The sequence below is a fragment of the Dipodomys merriami genome, unplaced genomic scaffold, assembly GCF_024711535.1.
Source record: "Dipodomys merriami isolate MVZ:Mamm:240054 unplaced genomic scaffold, mDipMer1.0.p SCAF_35, whole genome shotgun sequence".
Classification (NCBI taxonomy): Eukaryota; Metazoa; Chordata; class Mammalia; order Rodentia; family Heteromyidae; genus Dipodomys; species Dipodomys merriami.
The window spans coordinates 8,593,353-8,615,859 of NW_027205048.1; the positions used below are offsets into that span (position 1 = coordinate 8,593,353).

Consider the following 22,507-nt stretch of genomic DNA (forward strand, 5'->3'; position numbering starts at 1 on the left):
AGATTAAGTTATGTCCATTTTTTAAAGGGGGTGGAAAGTACTGTTTCCCCTTAGATTGGCTCAATTTCTAAACCTCAAAAGCTTGGTCTGACTAAAAACACTACACACACACACACACACACACACACACACACACACACACACATACACACACACACACACACACACACACACACACATACATACATACACACACACACATAATTTGCAAAATACATAGCTTTAGAAGTAGAAATTTCGGGAGAAAATGAGTTCAGACAACTTTTACACCTTCAAAGCTGGCTTGAAAACTACACAACTAAAAAAATACAGTAGGGTTTTCTAGTTCCTCCCAATCAGCTATTCCTAGGTATGTACAAATGCTGAGCAGCAGGCCAATCTCTACCTCTGCCTGGGCTCACATTCCTTCTCAGTAAAAATACTCCTCTCTGAACTGCCTCCTGGTGTTTGCTTTCCAGGAAAACTAAGCACATGGCTCTTCCTGCTGGTTCTCCATTTCTGTATAGAACTTTATTACTGGTCTGCCACCCCTCAAGAAAAATTTCTATTGAGGTAAAGGAGAGGTGTCAATTGGTAAAGAAGAGTAGGGAGAGGATCATAAATTCCACTTAAACAACAACAACAAAAAAAGCAAAATCCTTAATGCAAAGAAATAACATTGCTAGGATAATAACTACTGGTGATATATCAATGCCAGGTAAGTAAATAATTTCCTGTTTATCTCCTTAAAGTGATATAAAATTACAGTGAAAGTGATTATATTTAAGAGTAACTTTGGAGCTGGAGGTGTAGGTCAGTGATAGAACTAGCCTAAGCATGTGCGGTCCTGGGTTTTACACAGGCACACAAGCACACACAAGCACACACAGCACACATGCACACAGAGTAAAGCTGAATTAATAAACCTGCCACCAAGCATCATGAGGAGGCACTGGAGTATTTTGCATAATCAAGTATTATAATATGAACGTCATAAATGCATCTGATTTGCTAAGTGAACTAAACTCATTACTGTTTACTTTCACTGCTGAGTAGAGCAGCTCTTCAGCACCTCGCACAGCCCCAGGGGACATCTTCATCAACATGAATTAGCATAACAATGCCAAGGCAACAAAAGGCGCTGTCACAGGGAGTGCTCCTTAACTCAACACTGGATAACAAAAATCTTCTGATCGCAGAATCCATTAGATAATAACCACATCCTCAGGCAATGGTTTTAATCCTTGTTTCTGTAGGTAGACCACCACTGTTAGCCAGTGATATACCCCTCTTCAAGGCTAATCCCACTCACTTAAAAACTAAAGCAAACTAATTAAGCCATTCTGAGCTAAGTCTACTGTTTAAAGACATGCTTGATGAAAATAATTTTGTTTACCATCATTATGTGGATGTCTCTGTACAATGCATAATTAGCACAGTAACAACAAACAGGGGAGTATTTAGTCCTGTACCTCCGCCCCCATGTTTGTTGACTTACTGTGCATAATAACTGGGGTTGGACTGGAACAGGGACTGAAAATAGAGCTCAATGTCTGAAGCACTTCCTACATGAGGGCATTTGTCTCTGAGGGCTACTGCTGGAGAAGGCAGCCACTGTCCAAAGCTCCCATTTGGGAAAACAGAACTAAGACCATAGAGATGGACATTATGCCCATTCTCTAGTGGACAAGAATTAGCTTTAGCAAATGAAACGGGGGGGGGGGGGCCATAAGGGAAGGGACTCATTTTATCCTCTAAGTTCTCATCAAAGGATTTTTCAATTGTGAGAAAAGTGGACTTGACCCTGAGAGGTCCACACTGCTGGGGTGGGGGTGGAGGGCAGCTCAGATTTGCATGTTTCAAAATTCGTCTCTTATAGCTCTGTTATTCACACGCGCTGATCGATCCGCACATATGGCCAGACACTTGACCTTGATGCTGCAATGCCAGGATTTTAGGGCAAGAATAGGAAGCAAGGACTTCATTTCACAATAGAAACAATTCTTTTAGAATAGGAACAGCAATGTGTTATATGTTATTAGCATAGGACAATCAAATAACAATGACTTTAATTGTAAATAGAAACACCAAAATCAATTATTCAGGAAAAAAGAATATTCTTTTCATTTCCCCATTAAGTAAATAATAAACCAGCATTAAATCTTACCAGTATTCCTTTTAGCTCATTCACTGCACTTTCACAGCCTTTCGAGGATTCTGGCTACAATTTTAAAAACAAAACAAGTTACTGAGTAATTCAGGTTGAAAATGAACCCCAAGAAAATACTAGAGATTTTTACAGCAAGTAGTTTTCTGTCTAAAATTTGGAAAAAAATCTTAGCCATGTAATTGTACCCAAGTGGTAGATGCATAGGAAATCAGAACCTTTTTTTTTTTTTTGGTTGGTAGTGACCTTGAACTCTAGACCTGGGCACTCAAAGAGAGTACTCCACCACTCGAGCCACAGCACAAATTAGAACTTACATTCAAAGCAGAGGACTCACGCTACCTTCTAAATATTATTTTTTTAATCTCATGGTTATCATCTTAGATGGAAAGGATTTAGTGAACACCAGATTTTAAAGATTTGATCTTCAAATTATTCAGCATTCTTCATAATACACTGTCCTCCATTGGTATGGTTGATTTCTGTCAACAAGCCAAGTAGAGAGTAGAAATAGCCCAACTAAAATCAAGTGGTTGGCCCAAAACTCTCTGGGCTCCATTAACTCCAGGAAAAGGCTAGAGACGAGAGACCTGCAATGTCTTGATTCAGAAATTTCATCGTATGATCAAGTGGGAGAAAACAGGCTGGGAAGAACATGGACTATAGGAGGATGTTAGCATCCTGGGCTGGCCGAGCACTCAAGAGCCTCATGGAGATGCAACCTGAATATCTCATGGAGAAAAGTCAGAAATGAGGAAGGGAGATTGGGGGCAGCAGTCTATAGTATGAGCCCAATTCACATTTGACTATACCAAGAACAAAAAAAATAACTTCTAATAAAATGGTGGTAATCTCTGCCATGTTTAACAATTTCTGTGGGTCTGCTGGGAAGCAAATGGAGCCTGGGGCCTCCATGAGGAAGTAACTGAAGGCAGACCTCTGATCTCCCCTGTACTACTTTCAAAAAAGACAAGAGATGAAGAGAAAACGAGCAGGACAGTGACATGAGCCACTCCTTCCCCAGAGATAGGGTGAGATTTTTTTTCCTCTCATCCAGCAATGGGGAGCAACCAATAGCAACCCATAACCATTTCCTCTCAAAAAATAACACAAGACTATGATTCTATTTCAGCATTTTTAAATGAAGACAGAGGAAAAATTAGGCTAAGGTATTTAATTTTCATAGCCTCATCTGTAAAATGCACATTAACACCCTCGACCCTGCTCCCCCCCACCACAGAGAGTCATATGCAACATCAACCAGGCCAGCTCCACCCACAACATCAAGGAATTGAGAACACATGCCTTTCTATCAGCCCTCACAAGGTACCCTTGACTTCTGTGGGTAAACTGGCCAGGTAACAAGGTGAACTTTGAGCAAATGGCATGCTTTCTACGATACTCAAAGCTGTGCCCCTCAAGCTGCCCTGACTGCAGCAGCCTCGACGCCTGGACCACATCCTCCCATACGGTGACACTTTAGGACAGCACAGAGTTTGGGGAGGGGGGCAGTTTGCACTCAGGCATGCAGGGACCTTTTCACTCAACACTACATCTACTGTGTTTAATGATTACCAGTGAAAAACCCAGTCGTCCACTCATCCTTGTTCAGTTTTTTTTCTGGATTTTGAACTGGCATTAAATAAGGTGTGACTGTGGAAGGTAGGGCAAGAAAGATGACAGAGTGATGCTCTGGAAATGAAAAGTACATATAGAATGCTGACTACTTACGGTTGACATTTCCAACAGCCTTTTCCTCTGAACTAATTTCTTTTGGACACTACATTTCTCTCTGGTAATAGTTTGATTTCACTTATTCTTTCTATAATCGTTGAGTCATGGATGTCATAAAAAGTGTATTCTTTTGCAAAGTGGCACTCAGACCTTACATTCTAAAGTGTTTACACTTCATTCAATTTGATCCTGACAAGCCCATGAGTCAGACAGGGCAGGTATTCTCCTCAACTGCACAGGAAAAAGTGGAGGGCAGCTGCTGGTACTGCCTGAGCACTAACCCTCCCACAGGACTCACCCTTCTTTCAACCTTGTGTACTGGATCATCCTCCTAGCCTCCCCCATGGCTCCATATCCCGTGGCTCCACATCCTGTGGTTCCACGTTTTGTTCTTTGCCTAGAACATGGGCACACACTCTATTTGGCTGCTCAAACTTCTGCCTCAAACATGTAAGTCTGCTCTTGGAGTTGAGCATCCATTCCCTCTTTCTTTGCAGTCTCCTTTGCATAGGACATCCACACCATGGCCACTCCCACTTTGCCTGGTTATCTGGCCTGCCTATGCGGGAAAAGTAGCAACTTGCAAAGGACACCAGAAACTTACATAAAATAGCGTAACATGGAGAGACAGACATTTAAGAAGTTAAAGAGGGATGGAAAGCATTAAGTATGGTTTAAGAAAAAAAAAAAAGGAAAAGAAGAAAGAGAACCAGTTTGTTCCTACAGGATTAAAGTGAACAAAGAAAAAAACTGTAATGTAATTTGTAATGTAATCTAGTCAGGAGTCAGTGGCTCACAACTGTAATCCTAGCTACCAGGGAGGCTGAGATGAGAAGATAGTGGTTAAAGCCTGGTCAAGGCAGAAAAGTTCCTAAGAAATCTTCTCAATGAAGAGCTCGGTATAGTGTATTGCACCTATCAACCCAACTACAATGGGAAGTGTAAATAGGAGAAGTGTAGTCCAGGCTTTCAAAAATAATAGCACAGAAAAGAACTGTAAGCCTGTGTCAGCAATAGAGAACCAGTATAGCAAGCTTGAGGGTCCTGATTCCAACTCTATTGTGTCAAAAATTAAAATGTCATCTTAGTTCTGTCATTTCTATACCAATCTGTTCTGCCCTTATTATATGACACCCTCACCAAACTTCTTAAAGCCTCAGGGAAGCTTTCTATCCTGCTTGCTTCCATGTGCCCAGTACTTGGCATGGAGTAGTCAGTAGAATCACATAACCAATAAGGAATCAGAAAAGAATGGACGTAACAATTGTACGCTGTCTGCCAGAAGAGATTCGCTCAGTTCCCTTTGGAGGTGCTATCAGCACTTTGGGTAACATGATGTATTTTCTTTTAACTTAGGTTTGCCATGGTTGTCAAACCACGCCCTTCAGAAACCTACTTCTGTAGAGGTGAAAGCTTTTATGACACCTTTATGGCAGTCCAGTTGGAGATTTCATCAACTTTCAAATTATTACATTTAAAGAAGGAAAGACCAAGGGGAGGAAAAAAAAATCTAACAGTCATTACCAACCTTTGTCTTCGGTCTGGTAGTCTGATTAACAGGTCTAAGATGAACTCCCTTTTTAATTCTATCCATCATCTCTTCAACTGCTTGCCTCTTTAGATCCGTGACTTCCTCAGCTGTTTAAAGAACATATACATAAATCATCTTAGGTTACAGAAAAACAGCTAATTCCTATTTTTGGTGGCTTAGAGAGATTGTACTATATAATTAATCATAGTAATTTCTCAGACAGTTGCAGAACACCAATAATTTACCAAGGTTAACAGCTACCAGGTGGCAACACTTTTGAAATAATTTGTTTTTAAGAATAAAAGATCTGCTCAGACAAATAGTTTTAACAATTAAGGTCAAATTTGGATCATGGAGTATTGTCTCATCTATGTTTAACAAAGCCAATTTTGTTCATTAACAAAAGAATAAACTGGATAATATTCAGGTCTTAAAAATACAGCTTTTGGGCTGGAAAAGTGGTTTGTCTAGCATGCATGAAGCCTTGGGTTCAATTCCTCAATACCACATAAACAAAAAAAAAAAGCCCAAAGTGGCACTGTGCTATCCTTGAGCAAAAGAAACTCAGGGGCAGTGCCTAGGCCCTGAGTTCAAGCCCCAGGACTGGCAAAAAAAAAAAAAGGTGGCTCATGTCTATATTCCTACCTCCTCAGAATGCTGAGATTTGAGGAGGGCAGTTTGAAGCCAGCCTGGGCAGGAAAGTCCATGAGATTCTGATCTCCAATAAACTAAAACAAAAAAACAGAAAAAAAAAAAAAAACCCACAAAGAACTGGAAGTAGAGTTTTGGCCCAAGTTGTAGAGCAGCCTTAAGCAAAAAGTAGTTCAGAGCCAGGTACTAGTGGCTCAGACCTGTAATCCCAGCTCCTCAGAAGGCTGAGCTCTGGTAAGCCAGGTCAGGTAGGAAAGCCCAAAAACTATTCCAATAAACTACTCAGAAAAGCTAGAAGCACTGTGGCTCAAGTGGTAGAGGGCCAGCTTTGAGAAATAGAATTGCGGGGATTAGTGCTCAGGCTGCGTTTAAGCCTCAGGACCAGCACCAAAAAAAAATCCCAGGGACAGCAACCATGTCCTGATTTCAAGCCCCAGGACAAGAGGAAAAAAATTCAGCTTTGTTCCTTCTCAAATAGTCAATTCTTCCTATCCTCAAAGATGCTGTTAGGATTTATAGTATATCCTATGTCAAAGAAATCAATCCATAGCTTATTTGAAAAAAAAGAGACATCAAAGAGATGCTTTCTGATTAGAAGAAATCCATAGTCAAAGTCAAATAAAAAATAGGGGAAAAAAAATCTGTTTTTAAAATGGCATCTTTTGTCTAAGAATCAAACATAGAGGGAACAGTTAAACAAATCCTTTGTAAGTTAAAATTGGACATGTTAAAAAATACATCCAGCAATAATTGAAATTAAGTAATTAAATGTGATTAACTATTAGTCTGAGGATGTAGCTCAGTGGCAGAGCACTTGACTAGCCAGTGCCTACGTCAGTGAGGTCCTGGGGCTCCATCCCCAACACCAACCAACTGAAGGGAAATTTCATCCACCAAATGCAGTCTATTGTATAACCTTTACTGCCCAAATAAATAAGAAAACAAATCAAGCTGCTAAGATGCATATCAAATGAATGCAATGGACCTACATCTAAACCTATTCATCAGAATAGTCCTTTCTTGCAGAATAGCTCAAGCAAAAACACAGAACCATTCCAGAACATGTGTCACCAGTTAGATCTTGCATTGAACATCACCTGAACTCACTACAGATCATATGTTTCAGTCTGAATATTTAATAAAGACCTTCCAATTAGTATCTCTAGTATATTTCCCATTACCTGGCATACATATAATGGACACTCAGCAAGTATTTATCTACTGACCGATTTGTGAAGTTCGGGGCTTTAAATGGCTATGAAGTTGCCCATGGTCTCAGCAGCAAAAACCTATCTGGGCCTCTACATGGAAGTAACCACAACTGCATCCCCAAGATAATTAGCACCAGTGTCAGGTTTTGTATGACAGAGGCTCAATTTTTGGTTTCCTTTCCACAGAAGACTTAACACTGATTCTGGATAGGTATTCCACTTATACAGGTGTCTAGAGGAACATTAACAGAATTCAGAAGTTTCCATTCTCCTCACCTCTACAGCACACCACAAAGAAGGGGCCAGCACACAACCCGGGTCTTCTGATACAGTCCTGACTTCAGAGAAAGTTGTCATCCTCAGAAGCCAATGGAAAGCTCAGAACTCAAACTTCTCAATATTCAAACAAGTCAACAAACTATCTTTTGCCAGAAAATAGGGGAAATGTGGTCAACAATGTTCAAACTCATCTCCCAGTAAACAAAAGATGACAAAGCCTTAAATTGGCCAACTGTGTGGCCTTAAGTAGCATTTGTTCAGGTGGCTCTGATGATTCACAAACATCAACAGGGGGACAGACAAATCCATCCATCCATCCATCCATCCATCCATCCATCCATCCATCCATCCACTCACTTATTCAATAGCTGAATATCTATTGTACTCTACATAGCACTCTGGCCGATTCTATTCAAAATCAGAGGAGATAGAATCCAGATCTGCTGCTCAAGCACCTGGTATGGGGATGAGATTTATTCCTGGGAATTGAGAAAATCACTTCAAAACACAGTTGCTTTTTTTCCAGAAAGACTGCCATTTTGAGTGAACTAGGAAGAGCAGCCTGGGCAATAGGAACACCGCCTACAAACAGATTAGCCCTCTGGAAGGAATGACGGGAACCCAATTAAATGCACCATACAAAAACTAATTAAGGCAGACAGATGGAGAATTATGGTCAACACCATTCAAATCTGCTACAGCATCTAACATAGTAGGAATTTAAAGTAGTTTCTTATATTTGCTTGCCAGAATCATAGTGATAATTCAGAGAAGTGCCACTATCTGTATTGTGTACAGATTATAAACCAGGCTTTAATTTCCCAGTCTTTTTCAAATGTAAAGGCTTAATTGGTCTTAAGGAAAAGAAATCACTCTTATCAGATTCCCTACTTGGGCACCAAACAAGGGCAGCACTAGGTTAGCAACATAAGCTTTCTGTCTCTCCTAGACCCTGTTTTTGAAATAGCAAAAAGCAATCTATATGAACTTCTAAACTATTAAGCAGTTCTAATAAACTGGGGAGAATCACCTACAGAGAGCTCATGGTATGTTTTGTAATTCTTTCTGCAATCAGGCAGTTGGTAATTGTCTCACAAAAGCATGTAATCAGGGGGACAATAGAAATATGCAGGATACTGCAGATTAAGGAAAGGGGACAAATGAAGACAACAGGTCTAATGTTATTGAACTGCCAGGAGAAAATAAAATCAAATGTTCTTGGAGCTAGTGCTTCAAGGTCAGTCTTGGATCAAAAAGCTACATGTAATTAATTGGAGCTTAAATTTTAAGACCCACTTGAAAAATAAGTTCCTCTAAAAAAATAAAAAAAAAAACAACCAAACCCACCACCAAATCCACAAAGAAAACCATCACTTTGTTACTTAATAAAATCTAGAAGAAACTGAATTTCTAAACCATTGAATTACCTTTCTCTTTGACTAACTTTAAAAACAAAAGGTATTTTAAAACTATATGCCATCACGATGGACAGAATTTCAAAGGTACTATATATGTTTAAGTATGTTTCAATTTTAGTGATAGTCTTAAAGAAAATTTCTTTTTTGTCAGTTGTGAGGTTGAACTCTGGGCCTGTGAGCTGTCCCTCAGCTCTTCAGCTCAAGGCTGGCGCTCTACCAGTGGAGCCACAGCGCCACTTCCAAGAAAATTTCTTTAACTACAATGCTGAGGAAGCATGCTGGAATGAAGTCCTTCCTTGACTCTCCCAATGGGCAGCTGGTACCTTACCCACTTTTTAGCCAGTTTTTGAGAGTTTTCTGTGTGCTGGGTCCTACTGTAAACACTTTTCAGATACAATAGGTCTTCCTTATTTGCAGAGGATATGTCCCAAAACCCCAGAGGGTACCTAAAACTTTGAATAATAACAACCATCCATGTACAATGTTCTACAGAATCTTCTACACTAACATACTTCTGTTCGTGCTTATTTACTTGTGATAGTCTAGTTTATAAACAAGGCACAGTAAAAGCTTAATCATAATATGTAATAATAAGACACAAACACTATAACAGCAGATTTTAGTACAAGTTATATGGGCATGTTTTGTGTTTTTTTTTTTTTCCTTTCTCTCAACTGCCACAAGGCAGATAGCATTTACAGAAAGGATATACTGGGGAGAAAAAAAAAAAAAAGAGAGATGATTTGTATCACTGAGGGCCAGAACAGTGATTTAAATTTCTAAGTTAATTTTAACTGTAAGTTAATTTTAAACATTGCTTAACTCTGGAATTTTCTATAAATATTTTCAATCGTGACTGAGGGCCAATGAAGCCACAGAAAATATTAATATAGACATAGATAATACTATAATACTATACTATCATATTGTCCCTGTGGAACAGATCAGGAAACTGAGACACAGAGGTAAAAATCATCAGTGATGATTGAAATATGTGATCAATAGAGGCATGGCTTTGAAATCTCAGAATTGGCCTGCTAGATACATTCTTGTCAAAATCCAGGTTGCTAACTTTAAAATTCATGATTTATTTTCAGATGTTAAAACTACATCTAAAATCTTCCAGACCTCCCTTAAGCTAGGAGTTTCCTATTCATAATCTCCAAAAACCCCATGAACTATATATGAAAAGCTGCCCTAAGGTGCTCATATGAGAAAGCAAACTGAGCATTGAGACAGTGCCTATGTTCAAGATGCATATTCCTGATAGCTGCTGATGTTCCCAGCATCTGATGTTCTATGTTCACTCAGGATGCTTTTAAATCACTGTGTGAACTATTAACAAGGATCTTATAAATGACCACCTTGCCAGACAGAGATAAGATGCTATTCTAGCTAGCTATGTGTAGCCACTTCACAGTACATACCATTTCAGCCTGTGTGATTTTTAGGATCTGTTCAGTCTAAAATTTCACAATTTACTGCTGTGTCAGTAACAATATAGATTCCCCAAATAACAATCTAATAGCTCAAGGATGTTACAGTTCATGAGTCATCAGTAAGATATTATTTTTTCATAAGGAAAATGGCATGGGTCCTAACAGTTCCACGGGGCTTTAACTCAGGGCCTGGCCACTGTCTGTCCCTGAGCCAATTTGTGCTCAAGGAGCTCTACCTCTTGAGTCATAGTACCATTTCCTGAAATAATGTTTTAAAGAAATTAAAAAACAAATTTAGTTGAGGTTGACAAGTTGATATCATCTTCTATGGAGGAAAAAATTACTCCATTCTGACTATCCTCCTAGCAGTCTAAGATATACTGAAAATCCTGAAAACTAGGGAAAAAAAACTTAAATGACAGTATCAGAAAGAAGTAATAGCCAGTAAACCCAGAGCAGGGCCTGCCCTATAAATCACCATTAGCCAGACTGCTTTGGACTCCTGCGATGTCTCGTGCAAAGCCTGGGGCCCTTCAGCCCCACAGACAGGCAGAGGGACAGATTCCTAGGCCAGCAGGGGACAGGCACACAGAACCCACTCAGAGCCAAACTCAACTTTCTGTTGTAAATGTGAGGCAAGCTTCCTGATAAAACCAACACTAAATCCAAACTCATACTCATACAACAGAGCTGTGGCTGCAGAGGAAAGTAAACCCACAAAGAACTTTCCACCTGCTCAGGGGCAGACTGGAATACCCAGCAATGTGTCAAACACAGAGCCTAGAGAGTAGAAGCTAGGGGTAGGACAGTAAATCCCTAAAGCAATGGTATTTAAAGCAAAATGCTACAAGCAACTCATTATTAAGCTAGCAAGTCAGAGAAGGTGGAGGAGAAGCCTGGAGTGCAAAGGTGATCTGGAATTTTCAGAGATGTGCAAAGAGAAATAGCATCTTGCCTGAGAAGGCAGTAACAGAAGGATGGGGCAGGATGGCCAATTTGGGAATGAACCAATGCACAGTGAGCCTTCACATAATGTCCTAGCCAGAAAATGGGACAGACATAATGTGTGCTCTAGTCTAACACAGACATAGATGTCCTAGATGGATGACAATGACCAACCCGTGATCTGAGAATGTCACAATCCCAGTGAGATGCAATGGACTGGACTGGGGCAGAGAACAAGGATCAAAGGAGCTTACACTACTCAGGGCTTGAACCTGGCAAATCCATGGTGCTGCATAACTTCCAGGGGCCAAACAAACTACTGAAGTCTAATTTGAGATCTAGTGTCAAGGCCCAAGGACCAAGGTCTGTCCCAGCATTGGACATCTTTGATCTCCAAGTGGTTACCCATCAACTCACCCATGGCTCTGTGCAGACTCTGCACCAGCCATTGGTGTTTCTGTCCTCCTCTTTCTAAGTCCATTTCCTCATGCTGTCCTTCCTGCCTGGTCCCTAGTGATTCCCAGAGTCCTACATATTCCACCTCCCTAAAGTTTTTGGGTTTTTTTGTTTTAGCTAATTGTTACCACTTGGTCTAAGTCATCATCATTTGTCTGAAAGGCTACAATACCCTCCCTTATCTACCCTCCTTCTTCAGTCTATACTCTTCCCAATTGCACTAAAGTGATCTTCCCGCCCCCTCCCCCAAAGAAAAGATAAACTTTATCAGGATAAACCCTCTACTTAAACCCTCTGCTTTTTGGAGTAACATCAGAGTCTCGACCACAGTCTTCAGAATCTGGCTCCCCATAAATTTTCAGCACCCCTTCCTCGCTCCTGTGCTCTACCATAGCAGTGCTCTCTCACCTTCCTCTTATGGCAAGCTCCTTCCGCATTCGGGAGCTCTGATCCTACTGCGTCACTACTGAACACCCCCACCTTATGTCAGAAATGCATGACTGCTCAGCTGGAATGCCACCTTCTGACACTAGTGGCCCACTGCCATAATCTCATAGGAACTTGTTTTCCTCCAAAATTGTACTTAAAAAAAGTACGAAGAACTTAACAGTGACCAGTTTGTTGTAGGTACATCCTGATCAATGTCATCCCTTCCATCCTTCTCCCCCAACTCTCCCAACCTCACCCACCTTCTCAATTTTCCTAGTTCTGTTTTCACACACATACACTATTAGGAATGCATCTGCCCATGCTTTCCCCCATTCCGCCCTCCCTCTCTGTCCCTCTCTCTGTCCCTCTCTGTCTCTGTCTCTCTGTCTCTGCCTCTGTCTGTCTCTGTCTCTGTCTCTGTCTCTCTCTCTCTCTCACATGCATGCTTCCTTCTTCCTTCCTCCCATCCTGGATCTTGGACTCAGGGCCTCCCTCAGCACTGTCCCTGAGCTTTTCTTGGCTTAAGGCTAACACTCTATCACGTTGAGCCCCAACTCCACTTCTGGCATTTTTGCTAGTTAACTGGAGATAAGAATCTCAGACACTTTTCTGTCTGGTGTGGCTTCAAATCGCAAGCCTCAAATCTCAGCTTCTTAGGTAGTCAGGATTACAAGAGTGAGCTAATGGCACCTGGCTTAAATTTTATTTATTTCTACCACACTTGGCTAAAACTACGTGTGATAAATCCGCAAGTAAGGCAGGCTCACTGTATTTCCCAATCAAGACACTGGAGCAGCACCTAAGTTCTTGAGAAGCTCTCAGCCCTCTTGCTATCAACTCTAAAGAGTCAGTCCCCAAGTCCTTCATCTGGAACTGCTCAATCTCCTTGACACCTGGAAGTATCTGTTCCTCTATGGAACTGGATTTCCCTCTTCATAGTGGACATGTGTACATGCTAATCTATAGACAACCAACTTGGGAAGGCAATGGCAGTTGCTTGGTTCCTTCTTACAGCTTCTCTTTACCCTTCCCCTTCAAGAAGATCAGCAAGCATATGAACTGCTGAAAAATCATACATCATCAAGTCATAAAAGGAAAATATACAAGCTGGTACTTACTTGTTTCTGGTTGGGTTGCTTTCTCTTTCTTAGCACCACTGCCACTGGGGTGAGATCGTTTCCGGATCATGGACATGAGAGATCTTTGGGAGGAAGACAAAAGATCAACAGCAGATCACTGGAGGTCTCTCAATCAAACAGATAAAATGCAGATTCCAAATCATCAGTAGAAATCCAACTCTCCTACAGACTAATGAATTTAAGTCATATGCTATCCATTCTTGGTAATAGTAAATTTTTGATGATCTTACAGGAAAGAAATAGTTCACCCCTCTTGGTATAAAACTAATATTCAGTAGAGGAAATACAAGGCAAACAAGTTTTGTTGTTGTTGTTCAGGTACTAGAGCTTGAACTCAGAGCTTCATACTCTCACTTGGCTTTTTTATTTTTCCCTCAAGACTAGTACTCTAGTAGTACACTTGAGCCACATCTCTATTTCCAGCTTTTTGTTGATTAATTGGAGATTAACCAAAAGTCTCACCAACTTTTCTGCCTAGGCTGGCTTTGAGTCAGAATCCTCAGATCTCAGCTTCCTGTATAGCTAAGATTACAGTCAAGAGCTAGTGTCTGGCTTTGTTTTATATTATTTTAAAACTGCACATGAGTGTGTACATTTCTGCATACATGTTAACATTTCCACTATAAAAAGTTCACAGCAAACAAATGCATTGAGAATGTCTGAATTCGTTCAACCGTATTATAAATGCCTTCAATGTGGTGAACTCTTATTGGACAATACAGACCTTAAGAAAGACAACTTGGGAAGCTGGCGAAGAAAAACGTATACTTAAGTGGTAGGAAAGTATCACATTATCTTTCAAAAAAGGAACAAATGAATATATTAACATTGGCTTGGAAAACACAGAGAGCTGTATAGCTATTCATCATCCACCTACCCATCCATCAATCCATTCATCTATGTATCCGACCTATCTGGTGCTAAACGTCACAAATGCTAGGATAGTTAGTGCTCTGTTACAGAGCTACACCTGCCATGCTCAGTGTTTTCTTAATTCCTATAATTTTTAGATTTAAAAAATGTGTTCACTTCAATCTTTGGTTAGATTATTAATCGCCTTTCAGTTGTCTTTTCTAAAAATTGTCACACACACTGAAAAAGCTCTACCACAATGCACAGGAAAAAGAAACCACCACACTCTAGCCCTTCCTCTGACATCTCTACACCTTTCCAACTGGGAGACAATTCACCTTGAAGCTGAGTCCGTCTGGTTTATCATCTCTGGACTCAAAGGGGGCACAAAATGGAAATAATCATTTCTGCAAAAGCTAGACACTGGAATCCACACAAAACTTTGAAAAACAGAAATGAGAAACTGTAAACCTCATTCATTGATTTTTTTCCATTCAATCAACTGAATGACTAACACGGGAAGATTCCGTATCTACTCATCACCATGTCTGGCAGGGTGGGTTTGGGGACATTCATACAGGTCAGAGGCCTCGCCTCAACCTGTCACTATATTCTATGGAACTGACTCACCTATTGTTCTGAGAGGAAATTCTGAGAGCACACATTCTTGTATACAAAGGTCATGAGGCCAGAATTTATCTATGCTGCTCAGTATTTATATGAATTTTCATATGTGAGGTAACAATTATGTGTCCATTACTGTAAATTGCCTAAGTAGATGGCAGAAAATGTTTCCCTAAAATGTTCTGAGTTGAAGCAGAAATTGGAGACAAGTGGCACCCAGAGAAAAATCACCTACTGTATTAAAAAGACCAATTGTCAAGACAGGGCTTAGTTTGTATCAGTACACCCCATGAAGTTTGCACAACAAAATCATCAAACTATTTTTCAGAACACATCACATGACTGTATTTCTATGTATCCAGATCTTACACAGACATCTTGCAGGCTCTGTCCCCATGACCCACACTTGCTTCACAACAAAAATGACTAAGGCATTCTTTATTCCTCTCTTTCTTCTCTCCAACCTGTTGTTCCCTGAATCAAAGGAGTGGGGAATCCTGAGTAGCAACAAAGCCACGCAGAGAAGCCCTACAGTTGTCTCGATCTTCTCTCCACCTGCCACTTCCATTTCTAGTCATTTCTATTATGGACCTAAGGGACATTAGGGAAACAACATGTGGGTTAGGAACAAGTTGGAAAACCTTGCCTAGTGGGCTCAAAGTACACCAAAACTCAAGATAATTCTTCACATGAAAGTATTCTTGCCAGAAAATATACCCCATATGATTTAAATTTATGTTAAAAATAAAGCTATTCATATTGTTCAAGAAAAAATTCTTCAAAGAGCCCTATAAAAGAGTTCATTCTTGAAACACACATAATCTTCAATCTTACACTGATTGCTCAGTATAATGGTAAAGTACTCTTTGGAGGAAAATTCTATTTAGGTTTTACTTTACTTTTAATTCTAGGGGCTCTCAACATTTCTGAGCCTAAAAATTAAAGGCCAACAGCAAGGTTGTAATTGCTTTTTAACAGTTCTCCCTTCTTACAGAAGTGACCTTTCTTATTAGCTCAAAATTCTACACCTTCAAGAGAGATCAAAGTGGTGACTTTCCCATTTTAAATGTCAAATTTAGACTATCGCCTACAGATTCAGCTACCCAGGAGAGCAAGAATTTTAAAATACCTGAAATTCTTTCAATTGACTCTTGGATCGATCACGTGTAAAAATGATTTAGTCTTAACTACTTCAATGGCTTCAAGTAGATTATGTCATACCCTACTCAGTGAGGAACAGTAATGAGAATCTTTTTGAAAGGCAAAGTCCCATTTTCCTAGTCGTGTGGGAGGAACATGCTACACGTTCTATTCAGATAGATCAGCAAAGGTGCAAAGCATGAATAAATGGCCTCTCTGCATGAAGGGATTAAACAAATCACATGAGTTAATGAAAGCTAAAAAAAAATAAAGCAAAAGTTTAAATGCCATTTGTTCAAGAATAAGTTATTCAAAAGCAGCTAACATCCTGACATGAAGAGGTTAAGTGGTCACCAGAAGAAGCAGGTGGTCCTTGTAGATCTAGGTGGGGTTATGTCAAACCAGAAAGAAGGCAAAAATGTGACACTAGATCTCTCTGAAGGATGCTGTACTCAAGTGAGTAAGACCACCAGGTGAGTCAGGCTTGGGGAAACTTTTGTTCCTGTTGGCATAGATGATTTCCTTTCCCAAGAACTTAAGCATCATTGATTTCCTCATGGAAGGTTCCTCTCTCAGCATTCACCAAGGTTTAAATACAAGGATAAGGATGAAAATAATTAGCACTTTCAGTTTAATTACTAGTTTATAACAATTAGTAGGTTTAGGTTTTAATTTGCTGCTTTAATTTTTAAAAAAAACAAAATGAATCAACTAGAGCTTTTCAAATTCAAATTAGTGGGAGAAAAAGATAAAAACATTCTAGTGACATTCAAAAATCCCCTTGATGTGCTTGTTCAAAGCAATCCTCACAGTATATCCACGCTTAAAAAAAAGTGTCTAGTTTTTTTTGAGGGTGGAGTATCCACATAGAAGCTCAAGGTCTACCAGAGATCCCACAGGAATTTCCTTGCCAAGTGTTTTTGAAGGCCCCTATTGCATATATTACGAGAAGAGACAGAGACATCTTCTGAGAAAAAAACACAAGTTGCTATCTTTTTTTTTTTTTTTTTTTGGTCGGTCATGGGGCTTGAACTCTGGGCCTGGGCGCTGTCCCTCAGCTCTTCAGCTCAAGGCGAGCGCTCTACCACTTGAGCTACAGTGCCACTTCTGGTTTTCTGGTGGTTTATTGGAGATAGGAGTCTCATAGAGCCTGGGCTGGCTTTGAACCGAGATCCTCAGATCTCAGCCTCCTGAGTAGCTAGGATTAGAGGTGTGAGCCACAAGCTCCCGGCTCTCAAGTTGCTATCTTTGATGCTTTCTCACAGTTCCTCTAATGACATATCCTAAGCTGGTGCTGGAAAGGCAAGACCAGTACCGCCCCTGGGGCTCCAGCCTGTGCTTACCGGATAGGATTGGGAGGGGGAGGGGGAAGTGGCGGAGGTGGAGGTGGAGGCGGAGGCACCGAATTCTCAGACTGGTTCACTCGCTTCTGGAGTTCATCCACTGCACAGGGAACAAACATTCGAAAGAGAAGAGAAATAAGCAACTTTTACATGTGTACAAGAAAGAAAGAAAAAGCATAACCTCTCTCAAGATCAAGTGCTTCTTAGGAAGGCAGAGTTGGGCATTTCCATATGAAACTGTAGCATTTCAGACTTAAAAAAAAATCGAGTCTGTCATTAATGCAAGAGAGGTTTTTTCCATCTGTTTCAGTATAACATGACGATCATTTTCCTGCACAGACAACCTAGGAAGAAGAATGCAAGACAATGGCTAATGGGTGGAAAGTTAGATTTGAGTAGGCCGAAGAAATATTTGTAACAACAGAGTATACTACTCAAACACTAAGATATTGTTAAGACTTGACTTGAAAAGCGTAGAGACCAAGAATGACTTTTAAAGATGACATTTAGTGATGAATTTTAATAGCTGCATACTTCTCTCCACTGCTTAATTTCCTTCACAAACTGCAAATACTAGGAGTCTTTTATTTTAACTAGGCTTAAATTCCTAAAAGCCTGTAACTCAAAAGCTTTCTCTTCTTTTGAAGAACATTCTAGAAACAGAATTTGCCCAATCAATGAGACAGACATTACTATACACCTACAATGCTGTTGGAGACACAGTATAGATCCTGACTTCAAGATCAATTTAAATGTACGCCACAGGGCTTGGGGATGTAGGGAATAGAGCCCAGGGGCCCAGCTTGCCTAGCATGCACAAGGCTCTGGGTTCAATAACCAGCATGGCAAAAGTTTAAAAACATTTAAAATGCTATTTATCAAACTTCATTCCAGAAAATAGAAACATGTTTTGTGGTGGTGGCTGTTGGTGGTGTTTGTTTTTGCTTTTGGGTTGTTTTAAGGGGGGACAAAGGGAGGGCACAGAGAGAGGGAGGGACCATGAACAAATGCAATTGTGCTATTCAGTATACACTATGTGGAAAATTGTGGGCAGGAATGAGAGGGGGAACCTGGGGGAAAGCAAAGGAAGGGGTAACATTATCAAAAAAAAAGAAAAGAAATGTACTCATTACCTGACTTAGGAAATGGTAACCTATCTGTATAACACCTCAATAATAATAAGAATGTATTCATTTAAAAAAAAACCTCTTGGGGCTGGGAAGGTGGCTCAGTGGTAGAATGCTTGCCTTGCATGCATGAGATCCTGGGTTCGATTCCTCAGCACCACATAAGCAAAAAGAAAAAAGCCGGAAGTGGCGCTGTGGCTCAAGTGGTAGAGCGCTAGCCTTGAGCTGAAGAGCTGAGGGACAGAGCCCAGGCCCAGAGTTCAGGCCCCATGACTGGACCCCCCAAAAAAACAAAAAAAATCCTCTTTAATATGGGCTAACAGGTGACAGGTGCCAAATGCTGTTTATCCTGAGTAGCAAACAAGCTGACCTGTTTGCTATGGCACCCCAAGCCAGTGTGGGCAAGAATCCTCCCTTTAATTCAAAAACATGTATTTGTTACTCCAGAGATTCAGAGATCTTTGGAGACAAAAGGCATGGCTACTCTTATCTATTTCTGACTGTACACCAAAGTAGGGCTGGGGACTCTCACAGCAGATTCTAAACAAACACACTCAAATCTGAAACTCAAATATGTCCAATGTCTGCTGCTTTCAGTCATGAGATAGCTTTGGCTTCAAGCTCCTCTGATACTGGCTAAAAAAGAACAGAATGTTCCTTAAAATTAGCTCAATTATCCCTGGGTGGGGGATGGAGGGATTAGCTCAATTAAGCAGGGAGCTGGTGGTTTATGCCTGTAATCCTAGCTACTCAGGAGTCTGAGGATCTGAGGATCACAGTTCAAAACCAGTCTGGGCAGGAAAGTCTACGAGACTCTTATCTCCAATAAACCACCAGAAAACCAAAAGTGGTGCTGTAGCTCAAGTGGTAGACTGCTTGCTTTGAGCTGAAGAGCTGAGGGACAGCTCCCAGGCCCAGAGTTCAAGCCCCATAACTGACTAAAATAATTTTTTTTTAATTAGGCCAATTAAAAAAGTATAATCAATTTTCACTGTCAATTAAAAAACATTAAAAATTTTCAAAATCATTTGACAGGAGTAGTGTTTGAACTCAGGGTATCACACTTGGTAGGCAAGAGCTCCACTATTTGAGCCAGGCCTCCAGCGCTTTGGGCTTTGGCTACTTTGGGGCCCTGCTTTTTTGCTAGAACCAGCTTGAACTGCAACCCTCCTATTTATACTTCTCACCGGAGCTAAGAAATTGCACCACCCTGCCCAGCTTTTTATTGGCTGAGATGAGTTCTCATAAAAATTTTGCCTCGGCTAGATTTGACCCAGGATCCTCCTAATTTCTGCCTCCCAATTTCTGCTCTGCCAACCGACTACAGGCATGAGGCAGCAAGCCTAATATCTGAATATACTTGAAAGGGGAGGAAAAGCCTCCAAAGGTTCTTCTGAACAGATTTCAAAATTCTAGTATAAAATTAACCAAAAATGTCTGACGTGAATATTGAAGCTGTTATAAAGGGAATGTACCTGCCTCCAGAAATTACCTGCTTTCCTACCAAGACTTATACTTAGGCCTGTGTAGTAATCCAACTCACACATTCCCACAATGAATGAATAAATCCTTTGATTTAAGCATCCCTGGTGTTTCAAAAGTTTTTCCATTTAATATATGTATATATATTGTTGCCCATTACATTGTTAGGCATGACATAGGAAGTATTATTTTATGGGTATAATTACATGCAATGATGGAGTGTGAGTACCAAAGATGAAGGTATTATAAAAAAAAATGACTTGATTTCTTTTAAAAATGTGCTCTGAAATGAACAAAACAGAGTTCTTTATTTTATGAATGCCTCTGAAGGCCTGAGAATGCTGACATTTTTTTGTCTTCCCATGCTTCTAGCACCTTTGTGTCTTAATACTGTATATGTGTTCACAAAGGCCTTATGTCCCCCAAAAAAGAAGGAGCCTACTTGTGAATCAATTGATGACCAAAGCTATTCTTCTTTTTTGTTAACAATGAAGGAACTTAAATACAAATCTTGGTAATTTCCTATAGCACTCAGTACTAGCTATATGCCAGGTTTTGTCCTGGATAGGAGAGATTTACAGGTGAATGATTAAGATGTAGGAAGTACTCAATGCTTTTACCAGAATGCTTTAAATTCCTGGCCTTCTCTTCAGAACCCTGGTATTTTGATTCCAATTCTTTCTTGTCTTCTTCTAGAAGCTCTAGTTGCTGTTTGAGGTTATGTATCTCCTTGTGCAATGTTTCATTTTCCAGCTGCTCCTCTAATTCTTTGACCTAGAGGTTTCACACAAACTTTAGTAGGGTGATAAGTTGTCCTTTGTCCATGACAAGAAAAGGGAAAAATATCTTTGACATCATTCTCACAGCAGAAAAATTCTAACAGATCTTAAAATCACACAAATTATGAATACAGACAATCCTTACAATCACTGTCAGCTTCTTGATTTAAGTAAATAAAATAAAATGACTAAAATAATGACTAAAAACTCACTTAAAACAAATTGTTGGGCCCCAGTGGTTCACATGTGTAATTCTAGCTATTCAGGAGGCTGAGAACAGAGGATCATGGTTTGAAGCCAGCCAGAGCAGGAAAGTCTGTGAGACTCTTATCTCCAATAACCATCAAAAAGCCAGAGTGCTAATTTTGAGCACAAAGGCTCAGGGACGGTGTCCAGGTACTGAGTTCAAGCCCCAGGACCAGCACACACACACACACAAACACACACACACACACACACACACACACACACACACACACACACACACACACACACACACCACACAAACACAACAGATTAATACTTCTGTATCCATTTTCATTTTTAAAGATGCTTGGTGAACTACAATTATAATTTGCTAAAAAGTACCAAAAATCTTCAAAAAAAAAAAAAAAAGAGGGAAAGACTCTGCTCCAGTAATACCCTTGTTAGAAAATTGTTTTGTCCTGTTTAGATTCAGACAGGGATTGGAATTGTGGCTCAGTGGTAGAGCACTTATCTAACATGTACAGGGTTCATTCTCTAGCACTGAAGAAAAAAAAATTCAGACAAATGTGCAAATATATTCACTAATTATAATAGTAAATAGCTGGAAATAACCTAAATACCTACCAATATTATAGACTTGATGAACTATAATGTTCATTAAATGAAATTCTAGACAACCATTTAAAATCACATACCTTAGCATGAGAAGATATATTTTGCCAATTGAAAAGGTTATAGAATAGTATGTGGTATAATTCCATCTAGGCAGACTATATACTCATGAAATTATATATATGCATAATTTAGATATACACGAAATGTGGGATTCTTAAATAATCTTAAGTTTCTTTAACTTTTTCTGCATGCCATAACTTTTCTGTCCTTTCTTCTTGGAGTAAGACCTGTGGCCTCCAACAAGCTCTCCAAAAAACACGTCTTCCCAAAAAGCACATTTCCACACTACATTTATAAAAGAAAAATTTTGTGGTTCTAAAAAAATTAGCATGGGGCTGGGAAGTTGGCTCAGTGGTAAAGCACTTGCCTTGCATGCCTGAGGCCCTGGGTTCGATTCCTCAGCACCACATAAGAAAAAAGAAAAAAGCCGGAAGTGGTGCTGTGGCCCAAGTGGTAGAGCGCTAGCCTTGAGTTGAAGAGCTGAGGGACAGCGCCCAGTCCTAGAGTTCAGGCCCCACAACCGGACCCCCCCAAAAAATTAGCATGAATTAATACGGCGGGGGGACTTCAAGGTTATGATTCTACGGAGGGGTACAGTGCAATATTAACACATTCCTTCTAACTCTCCCTTTTCAAACAGTATTTGATGGATTTCATTATGCTATATTTCTGTGTGTGTATAAAAGTAACATATGTCTACATCTTCCATTATCCTCCTTTTCCCCACCTGTCCCACTGATTACTACCTATTGCACTCATATATCATCATCATCATGATCATCATCATCATCACTGCGCGTGTGTGCGCGCACGTGTGTGCGTGCGCGTGTGTGTGTGTGTGCGCACACGCACATGTGCACACACATGCATGCACTAGGATTGGTGCTTGAACTTAGGACG

General features: G+C 40.2%; 1 protein-coding gene and 1 long non-coding RNA gene across 5 annotated transcripts in view; one reads left to right on the forward strand and one right to left on the reverse strand.

The window, feature by feature from the left end:
- The window catches only part of Shtn1 (shootin 1), a 99,706-nt gene that overhangs the window by 23,520 nt on the left and 53,679 nt on the right, over window positions 1-22,507 (reverse strand). For all 3 annotated transcript variants that reach the window (XM_069988103.1, XM_069988106.1, XM_069988105.1), the window contains exons 10-14: window positions 20,567-20,720; window positions 17,338-17,437; window positions 13,358-13,440; window positions 5,409-5,518; window positions 2,147-2,200 (exon numbers count right to left, since the gene is read on the reverse strand). In XM_069988103.1, coding sequence (XP_069844204.1) covers window positions 2,147-2,200; window positions 5,409-5,518; window positions 13,358-13,440; window positions 17,338-17,437; window positions 20,567-20,720 — 501 coding nt within the window. The remainder of the gene's footprint in view (window positions 1-2,146; window positions 2,201-5,408; window positions 5,519-13,357; window positions 13,441-17,337; window positions 17,438-20,566; window positions 20,721-22,507) is intronic.
- The window catches only part of LOC138803907 (uncharacterized), a 34,211-nt gene that overhangs the window by 7,198 nt on the left and 4,506 nt on the right, over window positions 1-22,507 (forward strand). The window contains exon 4 of one of the 2 annotated variants that reach the window (XR_011365084.1): window positions 459-691. The exons of the other annotated variant lie outside the window; for it this stretch is intronic. This is a non-coding gene — a long non-coding RNA (uncharacterized lncRNA). Of the gene's footprint in view, window positions 1-458; window positions 692-22,507 lie in introns of those variants that run through there. 2 annotated transcript variants of the gene reach the window in all.